The sequence below is a fragment of the Martes martes genome (genome assembly GCF_963455335.1).
Source record: "Martes martes genome assembly, chromosome: 12".
NCBI lineage: Eukaryota > Metazoa > Chordata > Mammalia > Carnivora > Mustelidae > Martes > Martes martes.
In genome coordinates, this window is record NC_137900.1 from 9788927 (window position 1) to 9811997 (window position 23071).

General features: G+C 46.6%; 1 protein-coding gene across 1 annotated transcript in view; it reads right to left on the reverse strand.

The window, feature by feature from the left end:
* DOCK8 (dedicator of cytokinesis 8) overlaps window positions 1-23071 on the reverse strand; it is a 203440-nt gene that overhangs the window by 75467 nt on the left and 104902 nt on the right. The window contains exons 15-18 of the mRNA XM_080819435.1: window positions 3712-3829; window positions 2043-2113; window positions 818-956; window positions 101-202 (exon numbers count right to left, since the gene is read on the reverse strand). Of these exons, the coding sequence (XP_080675561.1) occupies window positions 101-202; window positions 818-956; window positions 2043-2113; window positions 3712-3829 (430 nt within the window). The remainder of the gene's footprint in view (window positions 1-100; window positions 203-817; window positions 957-2042; window positions 2114-3711; window positions 3830-23071) is intronic.

Here is a 23071-nt window from a genome sequence, read left to right on the forward strand (position 1 = left end):
ACTGAGCCAGCCACGCAGGTGCCCCAAAAGCTTGCTTTTCTAACTTCCTTGGAGAACTAGAAGACAGGAAGGCACGGGGAGTGGCTAGCTTGCCGCCCACCTCGGCTGAATGCATGGAGTAATTGGGAGGCAGCTTTTCCAAGGCAACAGGGAGACAGTAGGATCCAGTCTGAAGACGTTCATTTAGGAGAATCGGCAGCCACTGAAACAGATGATGTAAAGAATAAAGCGGAATTATTACAGCATATCGTTCTGGCCATTTATCTAGCTCACAATAATCAAATGCAACTGAATGATGATTAGATATTGACCAGGCCTCTTGCGAGCAGTACTTTCTGTCAAATTCTTTGCATTTTAAATTCCCTGAGAGCTCCCGAGATAGGGGTATCAGTGATTTACTGCTTTCAGAACCAAAGTAGTAGCATTTTTCTTTATGGCCCATGTTTGTGAGTGTCTAGACAACATCAACGTTTATTTTACCCATTATATTTCTTAAAGAAATAACTTTCTTCCCCTGGGGGAAGAAAGAGCTGGTCTTACAGGTGGAGCATATATATGGAATCTAGAAATAATGGATGTTGCGATGCTTTTTTATAAACGCGTATTCTTCCAATATCTATCACCCACTAGCTTGCCATTCCAGAAATTTGTCACGTACCGAGTCAAGTCATTTCTGCTCTTTGTTAGAATCTGGTTTGGCACACTTTGCTACTTCTGATGGGAAAAAAGCAAGTGAGCTGAACTGAGTTGTTTATGTCTGCAGGGACCTCGGAGTCCAACCACCGCAGTGTGAGTCGGCAGGTTGGAAATGACTTACCGAGTACCCCAGGAGACTTTCCACGGAGGCCCCCTGCTTCTGCTGACAGCTGATATGATAGAAGGTGAACAGGAGGTGGTGATTTACAGTGAGCTTAGCCGGGAGCTTGATTTTCACTTCTTCATAGAAGTCAGGAGACCTGTTTCGAAAGCACATTGTGCATGAGAAAGCTTAAGCAAGAATAATGCTTTCTCCGGCGATCCATTCTAATGCCACAGGCCCTTTGCACCTCAGAATTTGCCTGCTTGGTGTGCTTCTCATTTTACATGATTCTGCTCCCACGCTGAAGATCCTTGAGACCAACCTTTATACCCCCAGATGTGCTTTGTTTACAAAGGACTCCTCACAAACTTAAGGCATTGTCAGGAAAACAAACAAACAAACAAACTCCACACATAATGGGGAAGTTCAACTTATTTCCAAAAGAAGAGTCAGTCTTGCTGTGGCCTCCTTTTCTATCTTCACCCCCAAGAACAGGGACGGGCCCATCTCTGGCCTTCATCGGAGGAATTCTGGATTAGCAAATGAATGCTGGCAGGAAGGAAAGGGAACCTGATTTACTGAATTACAAAGTCCCAGATACTTGACTAAGGGCTTCAAGTATGTTACTCATCTCAACCTGTCCCAAGGCAGGAAAGAGGGCTCAGAGAAATAGTTCAGTGGGCCAAGGTTATCAAGCCAGGATCAAACCTGAGTCCATCTGACCCTCCCTCCCCAACCTGTGAAATGTCAATGATGGTTTGAGACATTAATCTGTGACTCAGTGTACCCGCAGAATAATGAGGGTTCCATTTCTCTTTTGGCCAACTTCCATGTTCTTAAAGTAGAGAGTAGCACAGATGTGGAACAATATTTAGAAGACAAGGAGACAGGGAAAGGACAGCTGGATTTTGCTTCTGGCCCCCTGCAGTATCTCCAAGCTAGTTAAGAAATGTATTACTTTGTTTAATACCATAAAACCTCTCTGTGTCATGCTACATCAGAAGGCTCCCAAAAAGTCAAGACAATATTCACTTCTTAAAGACATGTTCTTCTCTCAGTCTTAGTTAATGACAAAAAGTATGCATCTCCAGCACAGAATCATAGAACCGACATATTATTTCCTTTGTCCCGTAGTCCCTGAGTTATAAAAACTTTTGGGAGGAATCACCAAAAGGGGATTCAGAAAAGCCAGGAGATAATGACACAATCATGGCATATATCCGAGATGCGGAAATGTACTCACTTATTATGGTATGTAACAGCTGTGTATACTTCCTGCAGAAATTCAGGGCCAGTGGATTTTCCGAAGATGACCTGCGTGCCAGTAGAGAAAGGACCAAATTAGCAGGGGCTTTTGGTTATACCAAAGCAACTGTCATCAGCCCCACGGATGTTTGGGTCTGGCAAAGCTACATTTTGTAAATTAAGTGTGCTGGGTTTACAACTGACCCAACTGCATACCGATGTGGAAGAACCAGCTGTGAAGGGTAAACTGAGGCCCCAAGGAGCTGTATTAGTGACCGAGAGCCAGATGGGCGTGAGACTAGAAAACCAGTGCCCTCTCCACTCGGCCTCGCTGTCTAGAGGTCTGTACTCCAGGCAAAGCCAGCCACACAGTTGTGTCCCCAGTGACTCTGACCCAGGTTCTTTCCCCTCCAAAGACATGGGCCTGGTCGCTTGGGTGATCAGGACGTTCCCTGGGTTGTCCATGTGCTCCTGTTATTTAGAAAAATACACTAGGGGCGCCTGGGTGGCACATTTAGTTAAACGGCTGCTTTCAGCTCAGGTCACATCCCAGGGTCCGGGGATCGAGCCCCGTGTCGAGCTCCCTGCTCAGCGGAAACCCTGCTTCTCCCTCTCCCTCTGACTGCTGCTCTGTCTGCTTGTGCTCTGTCAAATAAATAAATGAAATCTTCAATTAAAAAAAAAAAAGACACCTCCTATGGCCTGACTCAGTCCTGAAGGTACATGATTTGACTCATCTTTGGGCAAAGAAAACAAGAGCCTTCCCCTAGTTGCAGCAACAGTCATGACAAGGTCCCAGGGCTTGGGGAGTGGAGAATAGGCTGGAATTGGCCCTCACGTGTCCCCTCCCAGAAGCTTCTGCACAGCTGAACCAGGCAGCCCTGGGAGCGTTGCTAAGGGCCAGAGCAGAGAACCACAGGAGCCCTCCTTGAGGACTACTTTCCCATCACTGTCACAAAAGGAGACCTTGCCTTGGGAAGGCGCATGTGTCAAGAGAAGGATGTTTTTTTAAAGAAAAAAAAAAAAAAGTAGGTATTTGAAGAATAGAAACACTGGAAAAAATTTCCTTCAGTAGAAAGGTATAGGAATGGAATTCTAGGGCTTAGGGATGGGATAACTGCCCATCTCATTGAGTGGCAGATACATAAAATAACACAAATTCTGGCCTTTTGGGTGTCTTCGAGAGTGCGGTAGTATATCTTATTATTTGATTTCTATTTTGTCTCGGGCTGAAGACCCACTCCTGAAGGGTGCTGAGATGGCGTTACTAGGCAATATTTCACATTTATCTCCAGGGGCAGCCTGGGGCTTGGGTGAGTGCAAACGTGGCCGACACAGCGGGCCCGCCTCGCCAGCGCTTACACCAGGAGGGTGATGTGGAAAGATTTCGTAACGTTTTTCAATGCTCTAAAATGATCTGCACTTCCAAACGTCACAGATGACCACCGAGGACGTGGGGGAAGAGACTTTCAATCTAGAATGACCCTGTTTCCCCTTCAGCACCCTGGGACCCATACTAGAGTAGCCGCAAAGGCCTCGGCAGGTGCTGACATTCGGGCGTGACTGGACGGACTCTGCACGCGGACGAGCCCTGCATTTTGTCTGCGTGGACCGACCAGGGAGGTTCAGTCCACCCTGGTGGAGGGCGCACGTTTGTCTGTCTTTACCGGCATCGCGTTGCTAGCATCCTCTCCACACATAAACTGGATCTTTATAGTAATATTCCGCGCCGAAGCCAGTTTGTTAGCAAAGTTTAGCCTCTGTGGGTAGACGTAGAGAAGATTCCTGGAAAAGAAAAGACAAAGAACCAGTGAATACTCAGCATCAGGGAAATACAAATCAAAACCACAATGAGATACCACCCCACACCAGTCAGAATGGCTAAAATTAACCAGTCAGGAAGCGACAGATGCTGGCGAGGATGCGAAGAAAGGGGAATCCTCCTACACTGTTGGTGGGAATGCAAGCTGGTGTGGCCACTCTGGAAAACAGCATGGGGATGCCTCAAAAAGTTGAAAATAGAGCTACCCTACGACCCAGTGATTGCACTACTGGGTATTTACCCTAAAGATACAAACGTAGTGATCCGAATGGGCACGTGTACCCGAATGTTTATAGCAACAATGTCCACAATAGCCAAACTATGGAAAGAACCTAGATGTCCATCAACAGATGAATGGATAAAGAAGATGTGTTGTGTATATATACAATGGAATACTATGCAGCCATCTAAAAACCGAAATCTTGCCATTTGCAATGACGTGGATGGAACTAGAGGGTATTATGCTGAGTGGAATAAGTCAGTCAGAGGAAGACAATTATCGTATGATCTCCCTCATATGAGGAATTTGAGAGGCAGGGCAGGGAGCCATGGGAGGAAGGGAGGGAAAAATGAAATAAGATGGGACTGGGCGGGGAGACAAACCATAAGAGACTCTGAATCTCAGGAAACAAACTGAGGGTTGCTGGAGGGGAGGGCTGGGGTGGCTGGGGGATGGACATTGGGGAGGGTATGTGCTATGGTGAGTGCTGTGAACTGTGTAAGACTGATGATTCACAGACTTGTACCCCTGGGGCAAATAATACATTATATGTTGTTTAAAAAAACAAAAAAAAAAAAAGAGGGCGCCTGGGTGGCTCAGTGGGTTAAGCCTCTGCCTTCGGCTCAGGTCATGATCCCAGGGTCCTGGGATTGAGCCCCGCATCGGGCTCTCTGCTCAGCGGGGAGCCTGCTTCCCCCTCTCTCTCTGCCTGCTTCTCTGCCAACTTGTGATCTCTCTCTCTGTCAAATAAATAAATAAAAATCTTAAAAGAAAAAAAAAAAGAACGACTAAATAAAGTCTGGAGTTTATTTGTGCCAAGTTCTTCCCCCAACGCAAAACCCTGTGCTCAGGAGGTCACTATCACAAAGAAGTGTCTCCTTCCAGAAGTGAATTATTTTTGGCGGAGTGAAGTCTTATGGATCAGCTGCAGCCAACTGATAAGAACCAACACTGTTCTCTGCTTTGCTACACAGTGAGATGGGTCTGTTGCTCAGAATGTCTTACTGCCTTCGAACATGGAAACCTGCCTAGAGGTGGAATGTCTGATACAGGGATAAGAAAGCAACAAAAGGCTCGGCTTATTTTTTTTTATTAATTAATTATATCATTTATTTATTTGAAAGATTTTATTTTTAAGTAATCTCTACACCCAACGTGGGGCTCGAACTCACAATCCTGAGCTCAAAAACGATATACTGAGCCAGTCAGGTGCCCCTCAGCTCGTTTTAAACACAATCTGTGACCACAGGCGATGGCCCTAACTTCATTTCTTTTCTTTCTCTTTTTCCCTTTCTAGTCTGTATGGAGTAGTTTCCGTTTCTTCTTACCACGGCATTCTGGATAGGTTTAGCTTTCTTCTCCTATCTAACATGAGAGTTCAAACCTCCAGCCCAATAAGGTTATAGGACAATAACACAATAACAATACAAAAAATATATCCATTTGTCTAACAGCTATGGGACAGGTACTAGGCTAACTGTAATTTTCATTTTTTTCTTTCCATTTGCATTTTTACTAGTATACTCCACTAAAAGGAAAGCTCTGGGAAGACAGATTTTTATCTGATGTTTGATCCACTGATGAATCACGAGCAGCTGGACTAGTGCCTGCAACGTAGTAGGTGCTAAATAAATATTTGTTGAATAGAAGAACAAATGTGTATTTTTTTGATGAATCATATTCCTGACTCAAAGAAAAAATGATATTACAGCACTCACTTATCCTGTGTCAGGCAATATTCCCAAGTACTTTTTTTTCTTTTCCTTAAAGATTTTTATTGATTTGAGAGAAAAAGCATGAATGGTGGGGAGAGGCAGAGGGAGAGGGAGAAGCAGACTCCCCACTGAGCAGGGAGTCCAACACAGGGTTCATTCAATCCAGGACCCTGGGATCATGACCTTAGCCAAAGGCAGACCCTTAATCGTCTGAGTCACACAGACATCCTCAAATACTTCTTATTTATTAATTTAAACTTAAATTCTCATAATTATCCTATAGCTAGGTACTATGCTCATGACATCATCCCCATGTCATAAATAAAGAAAAAAAATGAGATGCAGATATATTACATAACTTGCCCCAAATCACATAGGTAGGAAATGTCAGCTGGGAATTAAAGTCAGGAAGTCTAGCTCTAGAGCTGTGTTCCCTCTCATCAGACCCCCACTGAAATGACAAGAATGACCTTGCCATACTGGGTCACTAATGATATCTCTCAGTGACAAGTCTGCCTAACTTTCTGGGTCTTATCAACAGGACACAGGACAATTAGTTAATGTCCCCTACTTCGGGCAAATGTCTTGTCCTCCTCGCACTTGGCCCACTGTTCCAAATCCTAGACAGCATATTCACCCCAAACAGAAATATTCTTGTTCCAAAGGCTTCCAAATCACCCCGGTTTGAGAACCACTTATTTACGCATGTGAATTTGCGCAGGAAAGATTTGTGCATCCATCCCTGGCCAATTTCCCATCTTGAAGACATAGTCGCTGCCACTCACTGGGTCCATATTCAAATGTAAAGTGTGCCCCACTGGAAAAGGGTGAAGTCAGTGTTCAAGTATAAGGCAGAAGATGAAAAATCTGTATTCAGTTTATGAAATCTCTGATAGGAAAATCAAAAGGGAAGGACTAAGCTGGCTTTGACTCCATTCTCGCAACTCTAACCCCTTAGCTGTAATAGGCAAATTGATCCTGCCATCGCATGCAGGTGACAAAGGTCATTGCGGACCTGCCTCTGCATAAACGTCCAGATTTACCCCATGGCTCCTCCTCGGTGTGACAGTATCAGCAGGGACAAGACTCACAACCACAACCTCAGACAAGACCAAGTGCAGGGGTTGAGTGAACCCACTCCCGACGGACCAGGCTCACAGCCCCACCGTCAAGGATTCGGCACCAGACATGTAAATAGAGAGCCATGTGGCAGAGGTCATGCTCAAGGGAGAGCTTCCTGAACGACCAGGAATGGATGCATCAATGCTTAGAATCCCACTTTCACAATAAAATTTCAGAGTCATACAGTTCATGTGACTTATCATGGTTAAAAGCAAAAATGCTTATTTCCCTGAGTGTCACACAACCTCGAGTCTGACGCCAGGTATCCGGCAAGGCGAATCCCATTAGCCTGCTGCTCACGGAAAACCCAGCACAAACCAGCACCGCCTGCGCTCTTCTGCAGAACCCTGGCGCTGGGCAAAACGTGAACAAATAGGTGGGGAAGCAGAGGGGGTGGGCGACCAAAGGCGGCGGGGGGAGTCTTGGGGGAGACGAAGGTAATGTGCCTCCTGAACCGCTTCAAGGGGGAAAGAGGCACCTCCTTTCCCTAAATGTTTTGACCTCAGAACTCATTTCGTTAATCTTTTCTTTCATGGTATATTTCCCATGTGTAATGTTCTGAGAAATCACTTGGGAAAACATCGAAATAAACTTCTCCGGGGACATAGGAACATCCCACATCAAGGGAGGAAAAATGCAGGCGGATTCTCTGCTGTAATGGTTTTGCAGGATAATGAGTGAAGACTCACAGGTATTCAAGGAGAGAAAATGCTACTTGGAATTACCAAGAACACCCAGCGGCTGTTACTTTGCTTGTGCAAGTTCAAAGGCCAAGGATGCAAATAAGTAACATTCCTATGTCTTCATTTCCCCCAGACTCGCTGGAGGCAGGATGGGGGAGCCAGAGTGCTGGGGACAGATCTGAACTGCTCTATCTTGGGACCTCTCTAGGCCACTCTGCTTCAGGCACTGATGCCTGGCATTGTACCAACTGGGGAACACACTTTCCCTGCCTCCTGGCCTCTGTTTCCAGCTCTTTCTAGCTATCATCCTGTCCTTTTGGTGATCTCTTGTGATCTCAGGATCAAGAGTAGGCATGAATGGTCAAGTACATTGACTGCATCCTACACCTTAAGTGGAAAACAACATAGATGCAAGGCAAGAGAGTCACCGCCAGGAAATTAATTAAATTTAGAGAACGGGCATAATACTCAATAAGCTTCAAAAGTCAGTAAAGTCTTGACAGCTTCCTCCAAAGAGGAGACGGCAGGCCGTGGGAGAGTGAAAGGATGAGCACAGAATTCTGGGGAGCGAGAGTTGGGAGACACCAACGCCAAGCCCCAATCTTTGAAAATGAGAAAACGAAGGCCCTGGAAGGTAAAGGGACAGTGTGTCCTCTCTGAACCTAGCCCGTGGCTATGTCCATGGAACCGTCCAGATCTTGTTCTGTCAAACTGAGGGGGCCCAACTGTGAGGCTGTTGGGAATGGACATGGATGTAGTAAGGGGGGGCGGAAGGCAGTCCAGAGTTGGGTGCGGGCACGTGGCTGGGGGTACAGACCCCTCTCTGTTCACGCTTGCTTATCTTTGCAGCTCCCATCTGCTGAGCCAATGTTTCCCGGTGGTCGTGTTGAGAGTGGATAAGGATGTTGGTTCTGGAGCCAGAGAGCTGGCCTTGGGCAAGTTCTTTAGGCTTTCCAAAGCCCCAGTGGGGTTAATAGCCACACGGACCTTGCAGGGCTATGGTATGCATCAATGAGCAAGAACTTATTAAGGACAGTTATCATGATGACGATGATTTCCTGCACACAGCAACGTCGGACACACACCACAGCCTACACGCTCCACTCCAAATCACCGTCCGTCTCTCCCGGACCAGTGCAATGCTTTCAATCCATCTCTGGACTTCTACGCTCGCCCCTTATAATTTACTCCTTATATATCGGTCAGGAGGACTTTTCCAAAAGTGTAAAACAGATTATGGCAGACCCCTACAAGGGTTTCCCACACTTCTCATCATGAGCCCTATATGGTCTGGCTCCTGGCAACGTCTCTGACCCTATGGCTCATCACTTTCCTGCACTGGTTTTTTGTTTGTTTGTTTGTTTTGTTTTTTCCCCCCAAGGCCTAGACCACCCTAAACTGATTCTTAGGACAGGGCTTTTGTATCTGCTGTTCCCCTCACCTGGAAGAGCTTCTCCCAGTTCTCTAAATGACTGGTCCCTTCTCATCTCTTGGGTTTTGGCTCACATGTCCCATCATCAAAGAGATCTTTCCTATCACCCTCTAGAGTTGGTCCACTCCACTCTCTCTCCTACACAAACTCTTTTATAATCATGATTATGAAAGCACAATGATTATGACAATAATATGAATCCATTTTTCAATCTTGAATAGCTGAAAAGTACAGGAAAGTATAAAGAATAAAATCTCAACTACCCAATATCCTACTGCACGGAGGAAAATCACTGTTCAGACAAGCTTATTTCCTTCTGTCTTTATTTCCTCTGTATGTTAAACAGTTTTATCCCACTGTGTAGATGAAGCTTTATCTTGGTTTTGTATCATTTAGTGTTGTTCAGTTACGACCATTTTCCCAATGAACATGATGTTAATGGCTAAATGATAATTCCGTGGGGTGACGATGCCATCATGTACAGCAGTGTCCAAGAATAAGCATCCAGGTTATTTCCTCTTTCTCAGTTATTAAACTGTGATGCACACTTTATCTATCTTGCCCCTCTGTGATACGGTGTATTTTTGGAAAAAATCTCTTTTGATTCTGTAGAGTTCAATTTCTTCATCTTTTTTTTTTTTTTTTTCAATTTCTTCATCTTTGAATCCATAGGAAAAAAACACCAACCCACCTCCTGTTATTCTGGGCTTGAAGAAATAATGAGCCAGAGTTTGTAAAAACATTTTTAAGGAGCTGGATCAAAGGCTCCATGTAAATCACAATGGATAATCAGATGAGCTGTCCCCACACCCTTCTCCCATGTCCCAGTACAGGGGCACCGCCAACCTGACCCACCCGTCCGCCCAACACCAGTCCACAACTTTGCACACTGTTCCACAGTAATGTTTAACCCCTGTCCTCAAACATCTTCACCGTGGGCACTCAATTCCCTGCCCCATACTGAATGCACTTTCTGCGGGACACACGGCTGGAAGGAAACTTCCAGAGAATTTAGCTCAACATCCCTTTTTGCAAACCTGGAAACTACTCCAGGGAGGTTAAATGGCTTTACCTAAACTTTTTTTTTTTTTTTTTTTTTTTTTTTAGGAAGTTGACTCTCCCAAGGTTCATTATGTTTCTTATTGCAACAATGTTACCTGATGTGTTTTGTTAAATGGGCACACTTTGAAAGAAAATGGGTCCACGAAAATAAGAATGTTATTTCTTGGGAGGGAAGATCTACCCACATGCTCAGTAATCTGGAGAACCTAAACCAGGTTAGATTACCAAGACACTAATGAATGGGTTCATATGTTTTATATGTGATAAGGTACATGCCTCATGTTAGCTAGGGAAAAATCCAAGAATTATGTTATCTAACGACTTTCGAGAAGGTAGCCCATAAGCAGGATGAGACTCACTGGTTCTGGCGGAGGGATTTTGTCCGTGCGGGCCCAGCGTGCATGCATGGGATTGCGTATAATCTCATTTTCCCCCAAAACAGACAAGTATGGCCCAAAGGGAAAGTTGGGATGTTCACAATCTTACATCTTGTCTGAATCAGATTCCCATTGAAAATAATCATAAATACATAAGCATTTGAGACCTAATGGGGGAAAACCAACTGCTTTAGAAAAGAGTACATCTCTCTCCAATCCCACTTGAAACTTTTTTAGACCATACTTCATTGTGCTCTTTGAAATTTTACCAAATAAGACATCCCTGTTACCACATATTTTTCTGAAACACCACTTAGGAGTTTTCAAGTATTAAGAGGTTTAAATATCATCCACTACCACCTTAGTATGAATTAGTTTTCTCGGTTCCTTTCCTCCTTGCAAAGAGGATGGATTTGGACTGTCAGTGTGAGTGGAGAAAGGAGACAGACAGGAAGATGGGGTAATTTTTAATCATGAGGGACTGCTCTGGGGGAAGATCTGGATACGTAACTCATCAAGGAAAGTGACAAAACATGGAAATGTGGGAAGGTCTCAAATCCAAATTTTTTTATTCCACAGTTTTTCCCCTAAAACATTTTTAAACTTGACACTGACAAAACAGTCAAAACATTCAACGGCTGACCACATCTCTCCTAACTCCCAGCTACACACATGGAACCTATGGTGTGGTTTTTAAGGTCTGTTGCTTAGATGTTCTTTTTGATTGCCACATAGGGAGGGCTCAGAAATTTGTTGAATAGATCAAGCTCCCGGTCGGTGTATTAGAACTCCATTGTCTCTGGTGTCGGCCTGTCTTTCTTTCTTTCTTCCATGGTGACTAGAAAGCATTTAATAAGTATATATTTTATCTACACGGGCAGGATTGGAACAGACCAGTTTAGCAGTATACATTCCAGACATCCTGCCAAACTCACCCTTCTCAGCTACATCCTCCACCACAACTTTTGGGGCTTGGTTACAACTGTGGTAGCAGCTTCCAACACGGCTCCCAGTAACCCTGCCTCCTGGTATTCTTGCTCTGGGAAACCCCCTCCCCTTGCTTGCGGGCTGGACCCAGGGGCTCGTTTCTAACCAAAAGAATGCAGCAGAAGTGACAGGATGTCACTCTGAAGGTTTACATAAAGAGTGTGGCTTCTTCTGCCTTCGGCTCAGGTCATGATCTCAGGGTCCTGGGATCGAACCCCGCGTCGGGCTCTCCGCTCAGCAGGGAGCCTGCTTCCCCCTCTCTCTCTCCGCCTGCCTCTCTGCCTACGTGTGATCTCTGTCTGTCAAATAAAAAAATAAAATCTTAGGAAAAAAAGAAAGATTCTGGCCTCTTTCTTGCTTATGCACACACACTCTTGCTCATCGTCCTGAGGAAGCCAGTCGCCATGTTGGGAGCTGCCCTCTGAGAGACAAATACAGCAAAAATCTCCGGAGGGCTCTTGCCAACAGCTAGTGATGAACGAAAGCCCTTGTAATCCAAGGGGAACTGAATCCTGTTAACAACCACACGTGTGAGCTTGGAAGTGAATCCTCCCTAGTTGGCCCTTGTGGTGATCACAGCCATGGCTACCATTGAACTGTGGCCTTTGAGAGCCCTGAGTTCACGGCATCCAACTAAGCCACCCCTGGATAAACCACACAGACTGGGAGATAACAACTGTTTGTTGTTTTACGCTGTGAAGTTTTTCATTACACAGCAATAGATAACACAAGCGTGTATGTTTTTAAAACATCATCGGTCAGGTATCCACTGATATTTAAACATGGGATTCCTTTAGAAAATGCTTTACCTGGAAAATTTCTGCCTCGTAACTGGATCTCAGAGCTATTCTCCTGGCCTAAGGAGTATAATATAATGACGACCCATTACATTATGATATAATGACGATGATGTTCTTAGTACCGAAAGAGCCCCTGTGGCATCCACACTATCTCCAACTAAGAATAAAAACTTGAGAGTTGGGTGCCTGGGTGGCTCAGTGGGTTAAGCCGCTGCCTTCGGCTCGGGTCATGATCTCGGGGTCCTGGGATCGAGTCCCGCGTCGGGCTCTCTGCTCGGCAGGGAGCCTGCTTCCCTTCCTCTCTCTCTGTCTGCCTCTCTGCCTACTTGTGATCTTTGCCTGTCAAATAAATAAATAAAATCTTAAAAAAAAAAAGAAAAAAAAACTTGAGAGTTACTAAAAAATAAGTAATTTTTCTTTGGCTCTAGCTCTGATTCCATTAACCGAACTAATTAGTGTCCTTTGAGAGGCTGCGACCAGTCAGAGAAAAGCTAAGAAAAATGCTAAGAAGTACCAGCCACAAACATCCTTTCTTCACCCCTAAAGCAGCAAAATTTTAAGGATCACTTCCCCAAGTAAAAACAGAACAAGAATTTCAGTAATATTTGGCTTTGTAAAAGACCTAAATTTCAAAGTAAAGACACTCTTCCGATTCCAGATAGGGATTGGGCTGCTTTTTTTTTTTTTTTAAGATTTTATTTATTTGACAGACAGAGATCACAAGTAGGCAGAGAGGCAGACAGAGAGAGAGGGGGAAGCAGGCTCCCCGCTGAGCAGAGAGCCCAATGTGGGGCTCGATCCCGGGACCCTGAGATCATGACCTGAGCCAAAGGCAGAGGCTTTAACCTCCTGAGCCACCCAGGCGCCCCTGGGCTGCTTTTTTAACAAAGACTACCAGACAGAATGATCACGTGGATGAGGGAACCAACCTGTTTGCCCTTTTAAGGAACAGACAGAGCACATTTTTCCCAGGCTTTCCAAATCGTTTCCTAAAACAAATCTGCCAGCTGACAAAAACAGACACACATACCAGAAAATTTCCAGTCTCTGCCGTTGTTGAAACTGACTCTTTTTTTCCCTTGGGGCAGAGACTGTATTAGTCCCCCACCCACAAAAACAAAACAAAACAAAACAAAACAAAACAAAACAAAACCCGAACAAACAAACAAAACACCAAACAAAAAACAGCCAACGAATAAGTCAATACCCTTCATTAAAATGCTGCATCATTCCTGATGGTTTTACTATTGTCAAGATGTCTCAGTTTGGGTCGGGGGATAAGTATTGGCGTTGGGAGAAAGAGCAAATGTACTAAGACATAAATTACCAGGATGCCCCCAACTCCCTCTATGAACATGTGCCTGCTTTGGGGACGTGCAGAGAGAGGAGGCTTGTCTGGATTTTGCAGGCAGAAGCACTTGCAAAGATCTCAAGGTGGTTATAGGGCAAAAGTTCACACTCATCTTTCAGCAGATCAGCACACTTGTAAGTGGTTCTGGTGTCTCTTAAGAGGCTGGGATGTGCCTCCAAAGAGATGAGTCCTTCCTGGTCTCTTTCAATGCCAAGCATAATGCCCGGCATGCGGTAGCGGCCCTAGACACTGGACAGGTGGATGCATGAACATTATTCAATGTTCAGTGGCATGAGCACTGCTAGGTGTGCAAGGTTTTCAAAGGACAGGTAGGGTGATCCACGACAGAGGGCGAGGAGGGAGGACAGGAATGAGTTCTCACTCCCCACGCTCACACCAGTGTGACAAGTCCTTGGAAGCTGTGCTTATCCCTAGACCCCTCGGGAGGGCGGAGTCACAGTCATTGTCACAGGCTCTGCTTCTCCTTGCCCTGGAGACACACAGAGTTGGCATGTTGTTGTCTGGATTCTCATGCCAAGGTTTGGGTTCATTTCAATGTGACTCTGGGAGAGGACATTAGAGACCCACTGAAGGAAGCAGCCCCAGTGTCCTGCTCCCCATACGGCTGTCATGGTGGCTTTGTGCTCAGCATTACAGTGATTATGGGCTCACATCCCATCTCACAGTTCTTGGAAACACTGGCTACCCTGGGGGAGCCCTCAGACTGTCTGGCCTATTGCCCAGGGTCTCGGCAACCTTGGAGACGCCACCTTCGAGCTGTGTGTCTGGAGTCACCCCGCAGCCTCTGGTTGGGCCCTGCGTTGGGGTTCACATTGGTAACGTCAAGTATCACTCCCGCAGCAGGTGTCTTCCTCCGTGTGCTTGTGCAAACGGCCACACACCCAATATCCACAGAAGAAGCATAGACGCTTCCACGAGGTACGGACACGTCCATCGAATCATGTATTAGGTACAAATCCTGAGCCGCAGAGGGCAAGTTCTACATGGGCACGGTGCCAAAAATGTAGGGTTTGCCTGACGCTAGCTGGCCAGTGTCTACCGGAAATCATCACCACCATCCCGTCCCGATGAGTAAACAGACCGCGGACGTAACGAGAACTTTCTACCCTTGACAAGCTCCCTGTCCATTCCACTCTGTCCACACCAGTTCAGGGAATGTGGCTCTTCGTATACCCTCACAAGGTCTGCTTCGTCCGCACGGTAGCTAACTCGTCAGATGGAGCCTGGCCTCAACTCCAGGACCAGGGAAAGGAAACAGGGAAGAAAATACTGTGACTCTCCAAAAAATTCTACATCATGTACCAATGGGCAGTTTCAAGGACAGCTTCATGGCATTTAAAAGAGCTGCAGAGGCACCTGGGTGGCTCAGTCGGTGAGGCGTCTGCCTTCAGCTCAGGTCATGATCCTGGGGTCCCGGGATCGAGCCCCGCTTTGGGCTCCCTGCTCAGCGGGGAGCCTGCTTCCTCCTCTGTCCCTCTGCCCCTCACCCTCACACACTCTCTCAAATAAAATCTTTAAAAATAAAGAAAAGTACTGCAGAAAATCATCTTCTATTCTTGACGACTGGTGAGAAAGCTGCCCCCTCCAGGGGCATGAGGGAAAGAGGGCCTCTCTCCAGCCGTAACGGCATGGAACGTGGTCACGGGCTACGGCCATCTGCTCTCCTGAGCTGCCGAAGACCAGGGCTACACTTCTGAAACAAGACGACAAGAAAGACTGATCGCTCCAGGTCCAACCCCATCCCCGACGACGAGATCACATCAAAACCTTCGTCTGAGAATAATGCCTTCCCCGGGCACTTGCTTACGGTCTACTCTCAGTCGGAGACTGACCATGCAAGGCAAATTGGGGCAGTCACCCTGGCTCTACCAGGGCCTTGCAGAGGAGAAAATCCATCCAGCAGGATGCTAGAGACATAAGGGGCGCAGCCAGCACCATGGCCCCACCGGAGCAAAACACCAGCAAGTCGGCTTAAATTCAACCTGTTCTTCCCCGCTACATGCCAATACCGAGAGCAGTTACTGATACGATGTACCACAAATAGCAACCGTTAGCATGTGTTCCGTAGAGCATTTTACATTTTGCAAAGCACGTTCGCGCGTGCAGTCTCTGTTAATCTCCTCAAGTATCTTGGAGTAACCCCATTTTACAGATGAAGAAACTGAGACTCAGTCTCTTGACTCCAATCTTGGGTGCCTTTCTGGGCACTAGAGCAGCTTCCCTTCAGGCTGAATGGTTCTGTTTGGTAAAAATATTTCCTCCCTTTGTCCCCGTTAAAGCTATTCTTTATGTCTGGTCTCCACAAAATTTCACTGGTTTCAAAATATTATTGGGTGGGGATGGCATTGGGGAGCCTAAGTGCTCTCAGTTGGCTTTATCACCAAGTAAGGACAGACCACTAATCTGAGGTTTGTTCTTTACAAAAGAGAAAGCAGCCATCCAGCTACCCCTTCACGTGGGGGCTGGCCGGTGAGGACAGCGAGAGAAAGCCCATCTGGGGAAAATGAGTCGCCTCCCTTCCTTTTTCCTCTCCTCACTGGGAAGATCTCGTTGATGTTATGGGAGAATTACAGTATCATCCGAGAGTCCTGGACAGTGTGGACTTTGGCGGCACTCAACTCAACGATGGTGGGGTACAAAATGTTGCCACCGGGATATGTTAAGGTCAGTGATGCAAGGAGGGCAAAACAGAACAGAACTCAAAGCGTGGGAGGAGCCGAAGTTTCTGCACTTGCCTCTTCTTTTTTTTTTTTTTTTTCCCCCAATTTTCTCAGAGGGGAAAAAAGTAGAGGGTGTATCTCTGTGTGCCACCCTGGCGGGCACAAGCTGGTAGGCTGATATGGCCACAATGCAAGTCTATTAATAACATGGAGAAACTGGTCCACTTCCTATCTATGAACCCAAGAAGGGACCTCAGAGAAGCTGTGGCACTGGTCTAGGGGCTCTGATAGGAGAGAAGACACCATCCACGTCTCCCCCCACGAAGAAAGCGAGGAGGGGCCAAAGGAACCACGGGTGCAGTTTTAAAGCCTGAAACTCTAGGAAAAGTTGAGAAATGAGCTTCAAGAGTTTCTTACTGCTAAGTGTGGGATTTTTAGCCATAGGCATGGAAATCTCTTTAAAATTGCTCAAAGGAGCCAGGAAGTTGAATTCCTCTACTATTATCCTTATTAAACTATAATATTTCTATTTCTACACGGTTGCACGGATCCCAGTGGACATTTCTTTTTTTTTTTTCTTTTTAAGATTTTATTTATCTGTCAGAGAGAGAGAGAGAGAGAGAGAGCACAAGCAGGGGGAGCAGCAGGCAGAAGGAGAAGCAGGCTCCCCACTGAGCAAGGAGCCTGATGAGGGACTCGATCCCAGGAAGGCAGAGGCTTAATTGACTGAGCCACCAGGCGCCCCCAACCCCCAGCGTACCTTTTGAAGGTTGTCAAAGAACATAGAACAAATGATGTGAAACTGGCACACTTTTAGTTTTATAACCTATCTGGTATTTAGGCTTGCAGATAAATGAAATTCATTTTTTAATTATAAAAGATACACAAAATCTGGCTGATGAGCATTTTATTTTTTTTTAAAGATTTTATTTATTTATTTGACAGACAGAGATCACAAGTAGGCAGAGAGGCAGGCAGAGAGAGAGGAAGGGAAGCAGGCTCCCTGCTGAGCAGAGAGCCCGATGATGGGATCAGGGCCTGAGCCGAAGGCAGAGGCTTTAACCCACTGAGCCACCCAGGCACCCCTGATGAGCATTTTAAAAAATTACCTTATTACCCTGTAAAACTCAGTCTTTCCCTACTACTTAACTATCAATAAATAGTTGAATTTAATGCAGCAACATTTAAAACAGTAAAGTCTATTTCACTCTAGGCTGTGGGGCCCACCTGTCCTGCCCCAACCCCTACCCACTTTGTCCCCTGGGAAGACTCTGACACAGCCTCTAACATCTGGCCCCAGGGTATTGTGACTTCAGCTGAGAAGGGTCAAGGGCACGGGGTCCGATGCCTTGAAACCACAGGACATCCATCATGAGTAAGAGCTGTTAAAACACCTCTATGTTAGCGGGGGCCAGGCACATCACGGGAAAAGTATGGGTGACCGCTCACCCCTGGATCGTCTACACAGCAGAGGAGAAAGTCAGATCTGAGCATGAAAAAGCTCAAAAGGAGAGAAGCTATTTCCCCCTCACCTGCTCGGCTCCGGAGTAAGAGGAAACAATTCCCTGAAGGATGTCTCATCAGGAGACAGCCACTTCAAAGAACCGATTTTAATTTAAAAAAAAAAAAAAAAAGTCTCGAAATCAAAGAAAGAAGGCTTTCTGAATTTTAGGGGCTCCCCCTAAGCCAGGTGGACTGTTCATCATCACAATCAAATACATACCCTGGTCTGCTTTATTTGCATCACCGTCTCCCTGCTGCCGCTGCCTCATCAACTTTACGCCCCCCGCCCAGGTCCAAACAGGAGGCGGCATGAACCGGCCTGCGGAGGGCAGGATAAAGGATCTGTGGGGAGGAGGAGACCACCCTCCAGGGGACAGGGCAGGGTCTCTCAGGAGGACAGTCACATTCACGCATGGTGCCCTCCCAGGGAATGAGTCTTGAACTTCAGATGAACGTGGGGTGGGGACTTGCAGAACCAGGGACTTTACCGTACACGCGATCTTTGCGAGGATTCATTACTGCCTCACATTTTAACAAATTCTTGATTTCGGTACGGTTGCCACGGAACATTACATTAGTTTCAGATGGACAACACAGAGCTTTGAAAAGTGCCCACTTTCTCAGGTCATGACTTACTTAATGCAAGAAGGCAGAAGGGGACCAGTTAGAATTCATGGCTTTGCCCCCCACCCCCAAAAAGACAACAGTAATCTCTCAGGACACTGCAATACTTTTCAGTTCTTCCCGGTCCTGTGCTTCAAGGGCAATCAATCAATCAAGTGTGTGTTTTCCTTTAATAAATCACGACTCCCTCTGCTTTGTAATGGAAAAAAAAAATGACCAGGTGGGTCGGCACCTAGAAAGTGAGCAAATTGTGCCCTCAAGTGGCGGAAGGATGTACTGCGGGCTGGCTTGGCAAAGCCTGCGTTTGGGGGAAGTCCTGCCAGGTCACTGCCTCCCTTCTGATCTCTTTCATTCTGAAAAGAAGGAAGACAACTGAATTTTGGAGCAAGGCATCAGGAAAGTGGGATCATGTTCCCGAGTTATTATTGAGCCCAACTTGCCACAGCGAAATCACGTACGAGGACTTAAGTATCTGGACGGTTCACGCAGGAGGAATTCGCTTCCATTTTTGCCTGTGTTGCACTGCTGTTCCAAATAAAATGTTTGTTTATAATAGGGTTTATCTTCTTCAAGCAACTACTTGCTGAGGCCAGTAAAACCAAGGACTGGGTTTTAGGCTTGTCTTCTAAGGCAGAGTTCTTTCAACATCCCTTTAAAGGCGAAAAGGAGAAGTGGATCCAATAAGTATGTTCGCTCAGGTGTGAAAAGTTACATAAGATTTTTTTTTCACTGTAACATCATTTGTTACAAAAGACTGGCAACATCTTAGATGCTCATTATCATGGGTTAAGTAAATCATAATGCATCTCAATGAGATTCAGTGCAGCTGTAAGAGAGGTAATTCTACGTACTCATCAGAAGGGCTCTCCGAAGCCCAGTATTTGATGAGAACTCAAGACGCAGAACAGCGTGGAGATTTCGCTATGCTTGCATTGTGAAAGGAAAAATACCAGAGCTATATTAGCTTGTACAGACATTATCCATCTCTGGAAGGACACACATTGATAAAAATGGTTGTTTCCAAGGGTCAGAAACAGAACTGTGGAATCTACGTGATTTTCATCTATTTTGTTCACTAGCATTTCTCTATTGTCTAGAAAAGGGCCTGGCACACTGTAGGCACTCAGTATTTGTGGAATAAATACGCAGATAAAATCAAATAGATGTATATGTACACATACTTAAAAGGTTCTCCCCAAGGAAGGGGTTGGATCACTAGAAGTCAGCAGTGGGAGAGAGAATTTACTCTGCATTTTTGTACTTTCATAATTCAGAACCGCCAGAGCAGGCTGTGTGTTCCAAGAGACATAAAATTCAAGCAACACAAGAAACACACTAAGAACGGGGAGTTATTATTTTGATAGCCATTTAAGGAAGGTATTGTTCGATGGTGATTTACACCCAGGCCAATCTTATCAGAAGCCACGGACTGTTAATTAGCAGTCATGCTGGAGTACTCACAGCATCTAAGCATATTGTGTTATAAAAAACACTGTCCTCCTGGGGAGCGATTTCCTCCTCCAACACTTGGTCGTTCCCAATTCTCCTGACCTGATCCAGCAACAGGATCCGCTGTGGCCCCAACACCCAGCGCGCAAAAGATCCAGTCTGGACGTACAGCCAGTGGAGCTCAGAAGGGGAGTCCATTGCCATGGACCAAAGAGAAGTCTGTCTCAAGGTCACCTTCTACTCTGTGTGCCGCGGCTCCCTCCGGCCCACCCCTCTAGAATTATTTCTATTCCTTTCCTTGCACGAAATTTTGACTTTCAGACATCCGTTCAGGATTAGCTTGTACATTTATCTTACACCCTTCTCCCTACCTCTGTAGGAGGCTGGTCTGATGGTTTTCAACCTCCCCCTCCCCCCTTGTGATAGGGGAGACACCTCCCTGATCAACCAGGCCTCAGGCCAGCTTTGGGCATGGGGACTGCTGGTCTGAGAACATTCTGTTAAAAAGGAGGAGGCCCGAAAGCAGCTCATTATCCATCCAAGAAATCGTGTTCCAACGGATATACTTGTTCTCGGCAAGCTCGGTCCTCCACAGCAAGTCTGCTAATTGGATAAAAAGGCTTCAGAGCCTTTGGGAGGCCGGGATAGGAGATGAAAACGTACTTCATGGGGCTTTCTCTGATCTAATCACCCGCTAAAGGGACGGCAAGGAGGTTAACAAGCTCGTTACAAGCTCAGCGCCTGTGATCTCCACACACACCCCCGTGGCAGCCGCAGGACCAGGTGCCCCGAGAGGTCAGGCTGGGCCTCGGCAGCAGCCCCGCTGGTCCCCCATCCCCACCCCCACAGAAGGCAGCAGCTGGCGTCCCCTCACCAGCTGCTGGGCCCCTGGGACATAAGCCAGGAGTGGGCTCAAACATGTGGCCGGGCTAACATCTGCATCTGGCCGTGAAGAAAGGGGTGCCGCAGTCAGACTGGGATCAGCCTGTTTATCAACCTCATTTTCCCAGCTGTCCTGCCCGTGATTTCGCAACGGGGCTGGGCTGGGTCTGTGTCAGGGACCGCTCGTCCCACCCCATCCCCCTGTCCCGGGAGGTTGCATGTGGCACGCCGACGGCCAAAGCCCCCGGTTCGGGAGAGGCCGGCCGTTCCTGGGAACAGCATTTCTGGCTCTAGAAGTTCACCTGTTCCCTCAGAGCGCGGGTCCGTTTCGCCAGTGACCGCCCCACGGTGGCTCCTGCGGATGCTTCTGGAGCCGGGCGCAAGGCTCCCGTAACTGGTCTAGATTATTTCGTAAATCACTCTGAGTATGGCAGAGGCACCAAGGGGGGCTCCACAGAGAAGACAGTGTGAATGGAGCTCCTTTGGGTACAAGCCGGTGACTGACAGAGGGCACCTGAAGAGGCCGGAGGGATGAGGGGGACTGAGAACGCCAAGTCACGTCAGCTTACCCTAGCCCCGTTGTATTTGAGGCTCTGCGACAGATGCTCCTCGAAGACGCTAAAAAATAGTTCTCTTGAGTTCTACTCACACAGTGGTACATCGAAGCCTCACCCATACTTAGCTTTCTATCATGTGTGACTCTGGCCACCCCGCACCTTCAAGCCCAGAAAACACCTCCTGGGGCCCCTGCGTGGCTCAGTGGTTAAGCGTCTGCCTTCAGCTCAGGTCATGATCCCAGGGTCCTGGGATTAAGCCCCGCATCAGGCTCCCCACTTAGCAGAGAGTCTGCTTCTCCCTCTCCCACTCTTCCTGCCTGTAGTCCCTCTCTCACTCTCTCTCTCTCTCTGTGTCAAATAAATAAAATATTTTTTTTAAAAGAAAACACCTCCCATTGGATCCACTTAAGAGTTCCCCCCACCAAGGGAGCTCAAAGGTTCAGGTGAAAATTACCCAAATTCAAACCCGGGGTTTGTCACTGCAGGCGCCCCGCGCTTGACCCACGAGACACAAGATGCTTGACTCCACAAGTTCCAGGCAAATCGAATTTCTGTAAGTCAAGCTAGATTTCAAAATCCTGAGGTGGACCCTCTATAAAACTAACTCACCAACTCTGTAAATCTTAATTTTCATTCCCTTGATTTTGTTAAAAGGATGCGGCTGTGACCGGGACCAGAGACACGGAAACAGCAATGTCAGCAGGGACAGTTACCGACAGGCCAAACCCTTAGCATGCTGTCCAGAATTCAACGAGGTCGGAGGAAAACATTTTTTTTCTTTATTATTATTTTTTAATTAAAGGGAAAAAAATTTAAAAGAAAAAGGAACTGCTACTCCTGCTGAAATGATAAAACCTGTGGGAGAGAGAAAACTTCAGGGCATACCCACTCTTGATACCACAATGTAAGGTTTGGAAAACTTTGCTTGAAAAAAGACTTTGATCAGCGGGGAAAGGGATAGAAAAGTCGCAAGGTTACAGGTTTCTGGAGGTATAAGGAGATGAGAAGGCACAAAAGAGGGGTGGATTTGGGCAGAGATGAGCAGACTAGGTCGCAAAGGCCAACAGTCAGCTCACCAATCCGACCCCAGTCTTCCATTTCTATTTTCTGAAATGGAGCTGGAGGTGTGGGGAGAGGGGAAGATTCACCCACGGCTGGGCTGCTCTTAAGACCAACGTGATCAAAACCACGAAAAAGCATGTGGGGACTGTTGCAAAAATATGAGACATTTTACAAGAGCACAAGAGAGGTAGACAAGACGCTCTCCGAACTCCTTGACGTTTTCCCGGTAGTGAGGTTCTGAGCCAAGTTCACTGTGACTCTCCTTCCTCACAGAAACTATAAAATAGGGTGGCCTAGGAGCCCAGCGACGGTGCCGAAGGAAATTAAAGACTGGGTTCCTAGTGGGCCGGCCTTGGCTTGTCTAGAGTGTCCAGCAGAGCTGAAGAACGTTCACTGTGTCCCTGTGGGTCCGTTTCTCACGATGCCAAGTCAGGTTCAGAGGAATCTGCCCGGACTTGTCCTCGTTAGAGCTCCTGAATCCCCCACTGCAAACGCACTCTGAGTCCCGCTGTGATGTAATTAAGAGATAATGTTTGCAGCAAAGAGTAGAAAGCGTTGTAAATGCCTCCCCGGGGTGATTAAATACTGAGGAGAAGTTGAGTAACCACAGAATTCATTTGATGCAAGTTTATTCCAATGCCAGAAGCATTTCTTTTTCCAATTATAGGACAGGGTTTCTAAAAAGATACAAATACAGC